At 43.7% G+C, this 14,607-nt stretch overlaps 1 protein-coding gene across 6 annotated transcripts in view; it reads right to left on the bottom strand.

Annotated features, from left to right (window-relative positions):
• The window catches only part of LOC106571557 (1-phosphatidylinositol 4,5-bisphosphate phosphodiesterase beta-4), a 132,417-nt gene that overhangs the window by 52,895 nt on the left and 64,915 nt on the right, over window positions 1–14,607 (bottom strand). For all 6 annotated transcript variants that reach the window (XM_014144727.3, XM_014144720.3, XM_014144721.3 and 3 more), the window contains one exon: window positions 6,320–6,415. In XM_014144727.3, coding sequence (XP_014000202.2) covers window positions 6,320–6,403 — 84 coding nt within the window. In that variant the 5' untranslated portion in view covers window positions 6,404–6,415. The remainder of the gene's footprint in view (window positions 1–6,319; window positions 6,416–14,607) is intronic.

Genomic DNA, 14,607 nt, shown 5'->3' on the forward strand with positions numbered 1-14,607 from the left:
ACTCCAACCTAAGTGTTTCAACCACTCCACAAATGTCTTGTTAACAAACTATAGTTTTGGCAAGTCAGTTAGGACATCTGCTTTGTGCATGACACAAGTAATTTTTCCAACAATTGTTTACAGACAGATTATTTCACTTAAAATTCACTGTATCACAATTCCAGCGGGTCAGAAGTTCACATACACTAAGTTGACTGTGCCTTTCAACAGCCTGGAAAATTCCAGAAAATGATGTCATGGCTTTAGAAGCTTCTGATAGGCTAATTGACATCATTTGAGTCAATTGGAGGTGTACCTGTGGATGTATTTCAAGGCCTCCCTTCATACTTAGTGCCTCTTTGCTTGACATCATGGGAAAATCAAAAGAAATTAGCCAAGACCTCAGAAAAAAAATTGTAGACCTCCACAAGTCTGGTTCATCCTTGGGAGCAATTTCCAAACGCCTGAAGGTACCACGTTCATCTGTACAAACAATAGTACGCAAGTATAAACACCATGGGACCACGCAGCCGTCATACCGCTCAGTCTCCTGGAGATGAACGTACTTTGGTGTGAAAAGTGCAAATCAATCCCAGAACAACAGCAAAGGACCTTGTAAAGATGCTGGAGGAAACAGGTACAAAAGTATCTATATCCACAGTAAAACGAGTCCTATATCGACATAACCTGAAAGGCCGCTCAGCAAGGAAGAAGCCACTGCTCCAAAACCACCATAAAAAAGCCAGACTATGGTTCGCAACTGCACATGGGGACAAAGATTGTACTTTTTGGAGAAATGTCCTCTGGTCTGATGAAACAAAAATAGAACTGTTTGGCCATAATGACCATCGTTATGTTTGAGGGAAAAAGGGGGAGGATTGCAAGCCGAAGAACACCATCCCAACCAAGAAACACGGGGGTGGCAGCATCATGTTGTGGGGGTGTTTTGCTGCAGGAGGGACTGGTGCACTTCACAAAAATAGATGGCATCATGAGGGAGGAAAATTATGTGGATATATTGAAGCAACATCTCAAGACATCAGTCAGGAAGTTAAAGCTTGGTCGCAAATGGGTCTTCTAAATGGACAATGACCCCAAGTACACTTACAAAGCTGTGGCAAAATGGCTTAAGGACAACAAAGTCAAGGTATTGGAGTGGCCATCACAAAGCCCTGACCTCAATCCTGTAGAAAAATTGTGGGCAGAACTGAAAAAGCATGTGCGAGCAAGGAGGCCTACAAACCTGACTCAGTTACACCAGCTCTGTCAGGAGGAATGGGCCAAAATTCATTGAACTTATTGTGGGAAGCTTGTGGAAGGCTACCGGAAACATTTGACCCAAGTTACAAAATGTAAAGACAAATACTAATTGAGTGTACGTAAACTTCTGACCCACTGGGAATGTGATGAAAGAAATATAAACTGAAATAAATCATTCTCTCGACTATTATTCTGACATTTCACATTCTTAAAATAAAGTGGGGATCCTAACTGACCTAAGAAAGGGAATTTTTACTAGGTTTAAATATCAGGAATTGTGAAAAACTGAGTTGAAATGTATTTGGCTAAGGTGTATGTTAACTTCCGACTTCAACTGTATATAACATATAAATATAGGACAAAACACACAACGACAAGAGACAACACAACACTACATAAAGAGAGACCTAAGACAACAACATAGCAAGGCAGCATCACATGACAACACAGCATGGTAGCAACACAACATGGCAGCGAACGACATGGTCGCAGAACAAAACATGGTACAAACATTACTGGGCACAGACAACAGCACAAAGGGCAAGAAGGTAGAGACAACAATACATCCCGCAAAGCAGCCACAACTGTCAGTAAGAGTGTCCATGATTGAGTCTTTGAATGAAGAGATTGAGATAAAACTGTCCAGTTGGAGTGTTTGTTGCAGCTCGTTCCAGTCGCTAGCTGCAGCGAACTGAAAAGAGTGACCCAAGGATGTGTGTGCTTTGGGGACGTTTAACAGAATGTGACTGGCAGAACGGGTGTTGTATGTGGAGGATGAGGGCTGCAGTAGACATCTCAGATAGGGGGGAGTGAGGGTTTTATAAATAAGCATCAACCAGTGGGTCTTGCGACGGGTATACAGTGATGACCAGTTTACAGAGGAGTATAGAGTGCAGTGATGTGTGCTATAAGGAGCATTGGTGGCAAATCTGATGGCCGAATGGTAAAGAACATCTAGCCACTCGAGAGCACCATTACCTGCTGATCTATAAATTACCGTAATTTCCGGACTATTAAGCGCACCTGAATATAAGCCGCACCCACTGAATTTAAAAATATATATTATTTTGAACATAAATAAGCCGCACATGCCTATAAGCCGCAGGTGCCTACCGGTACATTGAAACAAATAAACTTTACACAGGCTTTAACGAAACACGGCTTGTAACAAAAATAAATAGGCTTTATTAACGAAACACGGCTTGTAACAAAAAATTTGCAGTAAACAGTAGCCTACCAAGAAAGTCATTGCTCCAGACCAAGCTCCCGTGCAGCAGCTCTATTTCCTTTTCCAACAGCCAGATCAATCGCCTTCAACTTGAAAGCTGCATCATATGCATTTCTCCGTGTCTTTGCCATGATGAGGGTGACAAAATGACTACCGTAACCAGAATGATGGGAAGTTTGAGCGCGCTCGATTTAATCTAAACAGTAAACGAAAAAGTTGTTTGACCTTAACCCGTTCGGCAATTTCATTGGTCTAATGAAAGCTTCATGCCGCCAAAAAACTGAGCACGTCACAGAATGTGTTTAAAAAAAAAAAAAAAAATCATTTGAAAGCGAGAAAAATCCATATATTAGCCGCGTCATTGTTTAAGCCGCGAGGTCCAAAGCGTGGAAAAAAAGTAGTGGCTTATAGTCCGGAAATTACGGTATGTCTCCGTAATCTAGCATGGGTAGGATGATCATATGAATCAGGGTTAGTTTGGCAGCTGGGGTGAAAGAGGAGCGATTACGATAGAGGAAACCAAGTCTAGATTTAACTTTTGCCTGCAGCTTTGATTTGTGCTGAGAGAAGGACAGTGTACTGTCTAGCCATACTCCCAAGTACTTGTATGAGGTGACGACCTCAAGCTCTAAACCCTCAGAGGTAGTAATCACAACTGTGGGGAGAGGGGCCATTCTTGGAGGTGTTCAGTCCCTTTACTCAGTACTTTGTTGAAGCACCTTCGGTAGCGATTACAGCCTCGAGTCTTCTTGGGTATGACGCTACAAGCTTGGCACACCTGTATTTGGGGAGTTTGTCCCATTCTTCTCTGCAGATCCTCTCAAGCTCTGCCAGGTTGGATGGGGAGCATCGCTGCACAGCTATTTTTAGGTCTCTGCAGAGATGTTCGATCGGGTTCAAGTCCAGGCTCTGGCTGGGCCACTCAAGAATATTCAGAGACTTGTCCCGAGGCCACTTCTGCATTTTCTTGGCTGTGTGCTTAGGGTCGTTGTCCTGTTGGAAGGTGAACCTTCGCCCCAGTCTGAGGACCTGAGTGCTTTGGAGAAGGTTTTCATCAAGGATCTGTCTGTACTTTGCTCCATTCATCTTTCCCTCGATCCTGACTAGTCTCCCAGTCCCTGCTGCTGAAAAACATTCCCACAGCATGATGCTGCCACCACCATGCTTCATCGTAGGGATGGTGCCAGGTTTCCTCCGGACGTGATGCTTGGCATTTAGGCCAAAGAGTTCAATCTTGGTTTCATCACAGTCTGAGAGTCCTTTAGGTGCCTTTTGGCAAACTCCAAGTGGGCTGTCATGTGCTTTTTACTGAGGAGTGGCTTCCGTCTGGCCACTCTACCATAAAGTCCTGGTTGGTGGAGTGCTGCAGAGATGGTTGTTCTTCTGGAAGGATCTCCCATCTCCACAGAGGAACTCTGGAGCTCTGTCAGAGTAACTATCGGGTTCTTGGTCACCTCCCTGACCAAGGCCCTTCTAAAAACCTGAATTTGCTTTGTCATTATGGTGTTATTGTGTGTAGATAGTTTTATTTTAATCAAACATTTAATACATTTTAGAATAAGGCTGTAACATAAAAAGAAATGTGGAAAACATCAAGAGGTCTGAATACTTTCCAAAGGCACTGGACAAACAGAAAGGAAAATGGTGAAAATTGCAGTACATATATTTATCGGCAGAAAACTATAGTGATAATATCATATCGTGAGATCCCTGGCAATTCCCAGCCATAGTGATCATGTCCTCACAGACTACTTGGTCCCCATGGAACACTTCTGAATGATTACCGAGATCGAAATTTAGTCAGGTGATACAATCGATCAATAGTTTGAAAGGGCCATTTAAAAGAAATCACGTGACTTCAATATTGTTTCGAAATGACTTAGTGTCACTGCCGGTCAAACGAGGCAAAGAAGAGAAGCAGAAAAGCTAGGCAACAATACGGTCCAACATCAATGACCATCTCTCCCACTCAGTGTCTGCCTGTGCGTCATATGGTTGTGTTGGATACAACAAAGACGGACGTCACTTCAACGCAGACGGACCATGCTGAGTATCAAACTGTTAATAGCCATTCCTCTCACGTTGGAATTAGTATGCGCTGCCCCGTCTTCACCGTCTGTTGCACTGTGGGGTTTAAGTGAGCTGAGAGCGGACTCTGGAAGAATCCTTCCTGATTAGCATATTTAAGCGCGTGTGTGTGTGTGTGTCTGTGGGCGAGGCGCGTCTGCCATGTTAATCAACACAGACGTCCCCCGCAGGCCTTCTATTAGACAGCCTGAGCATCAGCTATTATATATCTCTCTCTCACACACACACACACACACACACACACACACTTTCAGCTAACTCCAATGTAGACGACTACCAGCTTGTCTATAATTATGTTGTTCTTTAATCATAATAAAGGTTCATCCCCGTTTTCTGAGCATCGAGTCGAGGTTTCGCCTTTTCAAAGGCTGGCTAGTGATCGCTTTTGTTAACTGTGATTAGATTAAAGAGGGAGATAAGCAAGTCAAACAGTGCCACCGTGGTCAGTTGCTCGACACTATTTTATATGTGAGATGTAAAGCAACCCACTCCTAAATGACCTACATCTCATAACGCTGGCCACAAACACATAGATCAGTAGCGTTGCTCCGGCTAATGTTATTCATTCTATTTCTAGTCTACACTTGTAGCCTATCGGTAAATACCCATAGTCAACCAAAAATGGAATGGTGATCTCACGCGCTCGCCCAGTGGGTATTCATTAAACATAACGGAGGTCACGTATCAAGATCAAACAACTGTGTTCTTGCCTTTTTAACCTCTCCTAACAAACTTTAAATCGAGATGTTAAAAATGGGTGAACGAACAGCTTGTCGGTTATGAACTAGATTCACCAGTAGCTTGGCAGAGATTCACTATAGCTCTCCACCCAGCCACCCAGTCTCCCAAAAGTCCTAGCAGGGTAGAGGGCCCATAGCTAGTAGAAGCACAGAAATACACACTAAGTTAATACACAGGGGGAATGTATTCCAAAGTAACCAGGCTGTCCTAGTTCCAAGGCTCAGTTAAAGATGCCCTTTGATGTTAGTGATGACGTTGTTTTCCCTCTGTGTTTATCCATGGAGGGATCCTCCTCACTGAAGACTGCGTTAAAGGGATTCCTGATCGTTATCTCAACGTGTGTGTGTGTGTGCGCGCTCGCGTGTGTGTGGCACGCCCAGTCCTAGATTTGCCATCCCCCAGCTAACTGGCCTGATTGAGTTAGAGAGGGGAAACGTGGGAGGGAGGACACAGGGAGGGAGGACACACACATCGACACATACCGCACACACTCACAGCAGACTGTCAGACTTTTGGTCGCCATGACAAAGTTGGTTAATGTGGTGAATCAATGTGGTGACTGTCTGTAGCTCTGATGACTAACACAATGAGTTATTATGACATAATGGGGATAGCCCTACTTATGTGTGTGTGTGTGTGTGTGTATGTGTGTGCATGTGTGGCCTAACACGATGATTTATAAACGCCATAAAGAAGATGGCCTTACTCATGTGTGTGTTTGTGTCTTAATGTCCCACGAGAGGACTGTCATTAGGGTAGGGTGGACCACTGATCCCCATACACACAGAGCTACAAGCCATAGATATAGAGTTTCAGGATAACCTTGTTTGAGATGCACTAATTCTGATAGAACCCAAAGTACAGAGACAACTACATTCTAGTTAGTAATCATTTTAATATGATGATTAATGTCAAGTTGTCAACATGGAGGATTGGTTGGAGGACAAGTTGGCAGTTGGCAATCTGTGGCAATGTTTTTTTTTTTTTAAGTACTGTATGTTTGAGTTTGAGTTTGTTTCTCACCTCATCAAACCTGTCGAAGGAAGCTCCTTCCTGCATGAAGCCAGGCAGGTGCTTCTGCCAATTAAACTCATAGGACTTAGTCATGGCTGCTCACACCTGGAGAGAGCGGGAGAGGGGGAGGAGGACAGGGGGGGTGTAGAGAGGGATAGAGAGAGAGGGAGAGAGAGACATTGTGTTAAGACAGGTGGGCCACATGTCTCCTGGGCTGTTAAAATAAGTATGATTTATGCACTATCAAATTGCCTTTCTTTGTAGTACTGGGAAAAACCTGACTCAGTCATAATGATGACTATAATCAATCCATCACGCAGACATACACTACCCCGAGTCTACACACGTGTCGTTTTACCTCAGAATGACGCCAACTGTCTCAAGACGGCGCTTCATCTCGCATTATTATCGATACCGGCTTACGGAAATAGTCAACGATGACGTCTAACCTGAGAACGTTGGCCTGTGTATGTGAGTCTGTGTGTGTGTGTGTGTGTGTGTGTGTGTGTGTGTGTGTGTGTGTGGTGTGTTGCCCCCTAACACATTGAACTCGTCCAAGAACTCTTCCCATCTATGAATGAACACTTTGTAACGTCGGTCACTGCATCAGTAATGATGGCCATTTTCGGATCAGACAGCAGACTCTGCCAACTATGTATTTTCAGAAGGGCTGAGGTACGTAGGATACAGTGCCTTGAGAAAAAGTATTCACACCCCTTGACTTTTCCACATTTTCTTGTGTTACAGGCTGAATTTAAAATGGACTCAATTGAGATGTTTTGTTAGTGGCCTACACACAATACCCCATAATGTCAAAGTGGAATTATGTTTTTTTTATATATTTACAAATTAATTAAAATTGAAAGCTGTGTCTTGGGCCAATAAGTATTCAACCCTGTTATGGCAGGAGAAAGAAATTGTAAAAAAAAAAAAAAGTCACATAATAAACACTATTGTTACACATAGAACTTAACATTCGTTTTGAGTGACTACCTCATCTCTGTACCCCACACATACAACTATCTGTAAGATCCCTCAGTCGAGCAGGGAATTCCTAACACAGATTCAACCACAAAGACCAGGGAGGTTTTCCAATACCTTGCAAAGATGGAAACCTATTGGTAGATGGGTAAACAAATATGACATTGAATATCCATTTGAGCATGGTGAAGTTATTAATTACACTTTGGATGGTGTATCATTACACCTAGTCACTACAAAGATACAGGCGTCCTTCCTAACTAAGTTGCCGGAGAGGAAGGAAACCGCTCATGGATTTCACCAAGAGGCCAATGGTGACTTTAAAACAGCTACAGAGTTTAATGGCTGTGATAGGATAAACCTGAAGATGGATCAACAACATTGTAGTTACTCCACAATACTAACCTAATTGACAGAGTGAAAAGAAGGAAGCTTGTACAGAATACAAATATTCCAAAACATGCATCCCTTTTGCATCAAGGCACTAAAGTAATACAGAAAAAAATGTGGCAAAGCAATTCATTTTTTGTCGTCCTGAATACAAAGTGTTATGTTTGAGGTAAATCTGAAACAACACATTACTGAGTACCACTCTCAATATTTTCAAGAATAGTGGTGGCTTCATCATGTGATGGGTATACTTGTAATAGTAAGGACTGGGGATTATTTCAGGATAAAAATAAATTAAAAGAATGGAGCTGAGCACAGTCTGTTTTTCTACCAGACACTACGAGATGAATTCACCTTTCAGCAGGACAATAACTTAAAACACAAGGCCAAATCCACACTTGAGTTGCTTACCAAGAAGACAATGAATGTTCCTGAGTGGTGGAGTTACAGCACCCACTGTCACAGGACACCATCACCCACTTACCCCAAGGCAGCTCAACTTACCCTGTCTCCATGCTCAACTTACCCTGTCCCCATGCTCAACTTACCCAATAAAAGTGCCAAGAGACCACTTTTTTTGGACAAGTTATGTCTCAAAACTGTTATGATTGCACGAATTCTGATTATTTTACTACCAAACACCTACTACCACACACCTACTACCACATATCTACTACCATACACATACCACACACCTACTACCATAGATCTACTACCATACACATACTATAACCTATACCACACACCTACTACCATCTACTACCACAGATCTACTACCATACACCTACTACCACCAATACCAAAATCCTACTACCATCTACTACCACAGGTCTACTACCATACACATACTACCACCTATCACCTATACTACACACCTACTACCACACACCTACTACCATACACATACTACCACCTATACTACACACCTACTACCACACACCTACTACCACACACACCTACTACCACACACACATACCACCACACACCTACTATCACACACATAGTACCACACATACATACTACCACACACCTACTACCCCCTACTACCACACACCTACTACCCCTACTACAACACACCTACTACCCCTACTACCACCTATACCACACACATAGTACCACACACATAGTACCACACACATAGTACCACACACACATAGTACCACACACATATAGTACCACACACACATAGTACCACACACACATAGTACCCCTACTACCACACACCTACCACCATCTACTACCACACACCTACTACCACCTATACCACACACCTACTATCACACACCTACTATCACACACACCTAGTACCACACACACACACACACACAGTACCCCCTGCTACCACACACCTACTACCCCTACTACCACCCACACACACACACACACACACACACACACACACACACACACACCTACTACCCCTACTACCACACACCTACTACCATCTACTACCACACACCTACTACCATCTACTACCACACACCTACCACCATCTACTACCACAGACCTACTACCATCTACTACCACAGACCTACTACCACAAACCTACTACCAAACACCTACTACCACACCACCTACTACCACACACCTACAGATCTACTACCACACACCTACTACCATACACATACTACCACCTATACTACACACCTACTACCATACACATACTACCACACACCTACTACCATCTACTACCACACACATCCTACCACCTATACCACACACCTACTACCACCTATACCACACACCTACTATCACACACATAGTACCACAGACCTACTACCACACACACACCTACTACCCCCTACTTCCACACACCTACTACCACACACATACTACCACCTATACCACACACATACTACCACCTATACCACACACATACTACCACCTACTACCACAGACCTACTACCACACACATACGACCCCCTACTACCACACACCTACTACCACACACACATACTACCACCTATACCACACACCTACTACCCCCTTCTACCAAACACCTACCACCTACTACCACAGACCTACTACCACACACTACCACACCATCTACTACCACACACCTACTACCACACACACATACCACCACACACCTACTATCACACACATAGTACCACACATACATACTACCACACACCTACTACGCCCTACTACCACACACCTACTACCCCTACTACAACACACCTACTACCCCTACTACCACCTATACCACACACCTACTCTCACACACCTAGTACCACACACATAGTACCACACACACATAGTACCCCCTACTACCACACACCTACTACCCCTACTACCACACACCTACCACCATCTACTACCACACACCTACTACCACCTATACCACACACCTACTATCACACACACATAGTACCACACACACACACACAGTACCCCCTACTACCACACACCTACTACCCCTACTACCACACACACACACCTACTACCCCTACTACCACACACCTACTACCATCTACTACCACACACCTACTACCATCTACTACCACAGACCTACTACCATCTACTACCACAGACCTACCACAAACCTACTACCAAACACCTACTACCACACCACCTACTACCACACACCTACAGATCTACTACCACACACCTACTACCATACACATACTACCACCTATACTACACACCTACTACCATCTACTACCACACACCTACCACCTATACCACACACCTACTACCACCTATACCACACACCTACTATCACACACATAGTACCACAGACCTACTACCACACACACACCTACTACCCCCTACTTCCACACACCTACTACCACACACATACTACCACCTGTACCACACACATACTACCACCTATACCACACCCATACTACCACCTACTACCACAGACCTACTACCTCACACACATACTACCCCCTACTACCACACACACATACTACCACCTATACCACACACCTACTACCCCCTTCTACCAAACACCTACCACCTACTACCACAGACCTACTACCACACCACACACTACCACACACCTACTACCACACCATCTACTACCACACAACTACTACCACACCACCTACAACCACACAACTACTACCACACCTGTGTTGTGTTCAGTAATCCCAAAACTGGAGAAAGCAACCTAGTAAAATAATGGACAGCTGGGCAATTTAATCAAACTCGCGCTGCAGTAATTTGTAGTAGATGTAGTGGGTGTTTTGATGTAGAGCATGTTGCTGTGTACTTAACATCAAACACAGAACACACAAGCATGCGCACACACACACAAACAGCCACTCTCCTTTCCAAATTCTGTCAGGCACAGCTGGCTCTCTCCGTCTACCCCCCTTCTCTCATCTCCCTCTCCCTCGTTCTGTCACTCTGCCTTTCTGTCTCATCATCTGTCTCATTGGAAAACCTCACTGGTCTTTGTAGTGAATCTGTCTTTGAAATTCACTGTTGGACTGAAGGACCTTACAGATAATTGTATGTGTGGGGTACAGAGATGAGGTAGTCATTCAAAAATCATGGTAAACACTATTATTGCACAGAGTCCATACAACTTATTATGTGACTTGTTAAGCACATTTTTACTCCTGAACTTATTTACGAATGCCATAACAAATGGGTTGAATACATTTCAGCTTTTCATTTGTAAACAATTCTAAAAACATAATTCCACTTTGAAATTATGTGGTATTGTGTGTAGGCCAGTGACACAAAATCTCAATTTAATCCATTTTAAATTCAGGCTGTAACACAAGAAAACCTGGAAAAAGTCAAGGGGTGTGAATACTTTCTGAAGGCACTGTAGGTCAACGTTTAATTCAATGAATGGAGGTGTGGTATATTGTATATCTTAAATGTATGCCTACATTCAGATACAGATCTCTGTTCAATATCAGAGGTTGGGTTAAATGCGGAAGACACATTTCAGTTGTACAACTGACTAGGTTTCCCCCTTTCCCCTTTCCTTTCCCCCTTCCACTTTTCCCTTCCACTTTTCCCTTCCACTTTTCCCTTCCACTTTTCCCTTCTATACCAGTTGTCTGGGACAGGGATGTTGTTTCAATGTACCAATTCATAGGCAAGTTCTCTGCATTTGATGCTACTAAGCCTATGAAACCGGTCCGCAAAACTCAGACTCCATGTCTACAGATAAGACTTTGTGTTCCTCTGCTACTCTACCATAGCCTCTCTTTCACACGGGTACATGTTAATTTTCACTGTCGTTCAGTCTATATTTTTATCCCTTGCTGTTGGATTTCATCCCCTCAAATGGACTTCATTCCCTTCTCTCACTTCCTTGGCTGCTCTTTCAAGAACCTCAAGGGGGGCTGATCGTTTTACGTTTGTATGCACAGGGTGTGACGACGTCGGCTATGTAAACAATACAAAATGCAACAACAACAAAAAAAAACGGACAAATGGTAATCATCATTTGTATGGGGTATGGTGGTCATTCCTTCAACTTATCCCAAGGCAAACATTTTGACTATCTTAGCCCACACAGCTACAAGAGTGCATTTTCATGCTAGGTTTAGGACCTCATATTGTGGCTTATAAAGATCCCAACTGATGTACTAACACTGATCACACTGTATTAGTGTAGTAGGAGGAACAACCATGTCTACTAGCACTAACAGAAGGAGACAAGAGAGATAGAAGGCGAGAAAGCATGGGAGAAAGAAAGGACGGGAGAAAGAGAGAGAGAGAGAAAGAGAGAGACAGAAGGTGGGCCATGCCCGTCAAACACATCCGTCTACCATCTGTGATGTTCTACCAGGGGACCATATTGACAGATGCACACATCCTACCGGGGGACTATATTGACAGTTGCACACTTCCAGTTGAGATCTGAGGCTCCGGGCCAGCCGCACAGCCAAGGACAACACTCAGAGTCAAGACTGAATATTCATCAAGCAATATACCCTGCCGAATATCTATCAGAAAAGACTGAAAATGACAAAATATTCCATTTAAAATACACCAAGACTTTAAAAAAAATACATGTCCAATGTCGTGGCTGGGCTTTCTGCATAACCCTCCTAGCTATATTCAACACTATTTATTACAAGAAGTGAATTCAAAAGATGCTGGTACTCACTTTAATATGACTGTTTTTTTGGGGACCCGGCGCTCAAACAGAAGAAAATTAGAGATACCCTGTTCTCTGTATCAGTTAATCAACCACTGACTATTCCAAACCAACATCCTCTACTCCATATAACAACAATCCCCCACCATCCATCCACACGTTCTCCTCCTAAACACGTGAGCTGTAGAACAGAGTGTCCTGGCAGTGCCAACCCCTGGCGAACCCCTGCTTGGTGAACTCTGACAGTGAGATAATTATGTTAGATAACTCCCCTGTCCCATAGGCTGGGGGCTCCCCTGTCACTAGGCACAGTCTAATACGGCTGCTAGGGTAACACCCAGCGGAACACTCCTCACCTCATAAACCCAAATTAACTGCCCGGTGACGAGCCAACGGGGCGCTGCAGCACTGGGGTGGCACGGGGACATGGAAACTAGGAGGGAATAACTAAACCACCACACAGGGCTACCTAGGACGGAAGGTATCCTAGAGGTTAGAAAGGCTGGCAAAGTGGTGGCATGAGGGGTGGCACGAGGACGGCTATGAGGATACCACACACCAGCCTGACCTAACTGGTGAGGAGCACTCTTACACAGAGGTGGCACAGGGTACAGCTGGCACACAGAGGTGGCGCAGGGTACAGCTGGCACACAGAGGTGGCATGGGGACATGAGGTCAGGGAAACCTCATACCTTCCTGACAACTGAAGTAGGATAACTTAACTAATGCTTTCAAACTGATCAGGAGACACGAGGTGAAGACTGACCAAGGTCATCGCTGACTGAAAGCACAGCAAATCGAAAACACTAGAATGACATCTGATTGAAGTATGTGGAGGGACTCCTTTTTCACTCTGATATTTTATTCTGCACCTTTACTTAGCCTAGTGGTCAATTTGCAGAAAATCACAATTTGCAAAAAAGGTACAAGAAAAAAGATAAAAGGGTGTTTTATAATCAAACAGCATCCGATGGCATTTTGGGAAACCGCAAAACGAATGAAGGTGGTGTTGATGCTCTTGAATAAAAGATGAGAATAGACGAGACAAGGCCATGAAGAACAGAAGGGACAAAAATAGCATTTGAGAGGAGATTGAAGGAGATTGAAAGTAAACAAGGTTGTTTAACATGGAGGATAAAAGCCTTTAGTTTAGCTCTAACCAGGTCCTGACAGTCCCAATCCATCACTGGAGGTTTAGTCTGATTACAACCAGACTGAGGTTCAAATAGTACTTGAAACCATTTCCGATACTTCAGCTTGGCTTTATTGAGCTTGCCAGGTGCAATGGACAAATATAACAGTCGCAAAAGTGCAAACCCAGCCTACCTGGCACTCCAGGCAGGCTAAAGAAAACGCTCAAAGTATTTGAAAGATTTCTAATAGTATATGAACCCAGGTCTGATTCCTCAGCACAATGAGAACTGTGACCCCTCCTGACCCTTAACCCACTAATACCCTGACCTCTGACCCTATCCTGTGTCTGCTTATCGTCTTTACGTTCAGTAGATCTATTATGTTTGAAGTGTTATTTCGTTGTGTTGACGTCTACGAGTCCCAATTGCCCTATGGTACACTGTTCCAGTCTCATATTCACACACTGAGGCTGCGTTTACACAGGCAGCCCAATTCTGATCTTTTGCCAATAACGTTTCAGGCATAATGCCAATCTGATCCAATCAAGACCAACATCTACAAAGTAATAACTCAAGTCTATAACAATAAGTCATGTCAATAACTCACGTTCAAACTCATGTGTCTGGACCACTTTTCCCAGCCTGTCAATTGAACCTACAGACATGATTGGAAATGTAAATAACCCAGTAACCAATCAATCAGAATGCATAGACACCGG

This window comes from Salmo salar, chromosome 15, assembly GCF_965601325.2.
Source record: "Salmo salar chromosome 15, fSalSal1, whole genome shotgun sequence".
NCBI lineage: Eukaryota > Metazoa > Chordata > Actinopteri > Salmoniformes > Salmonidae > Salmo > Salmo salar.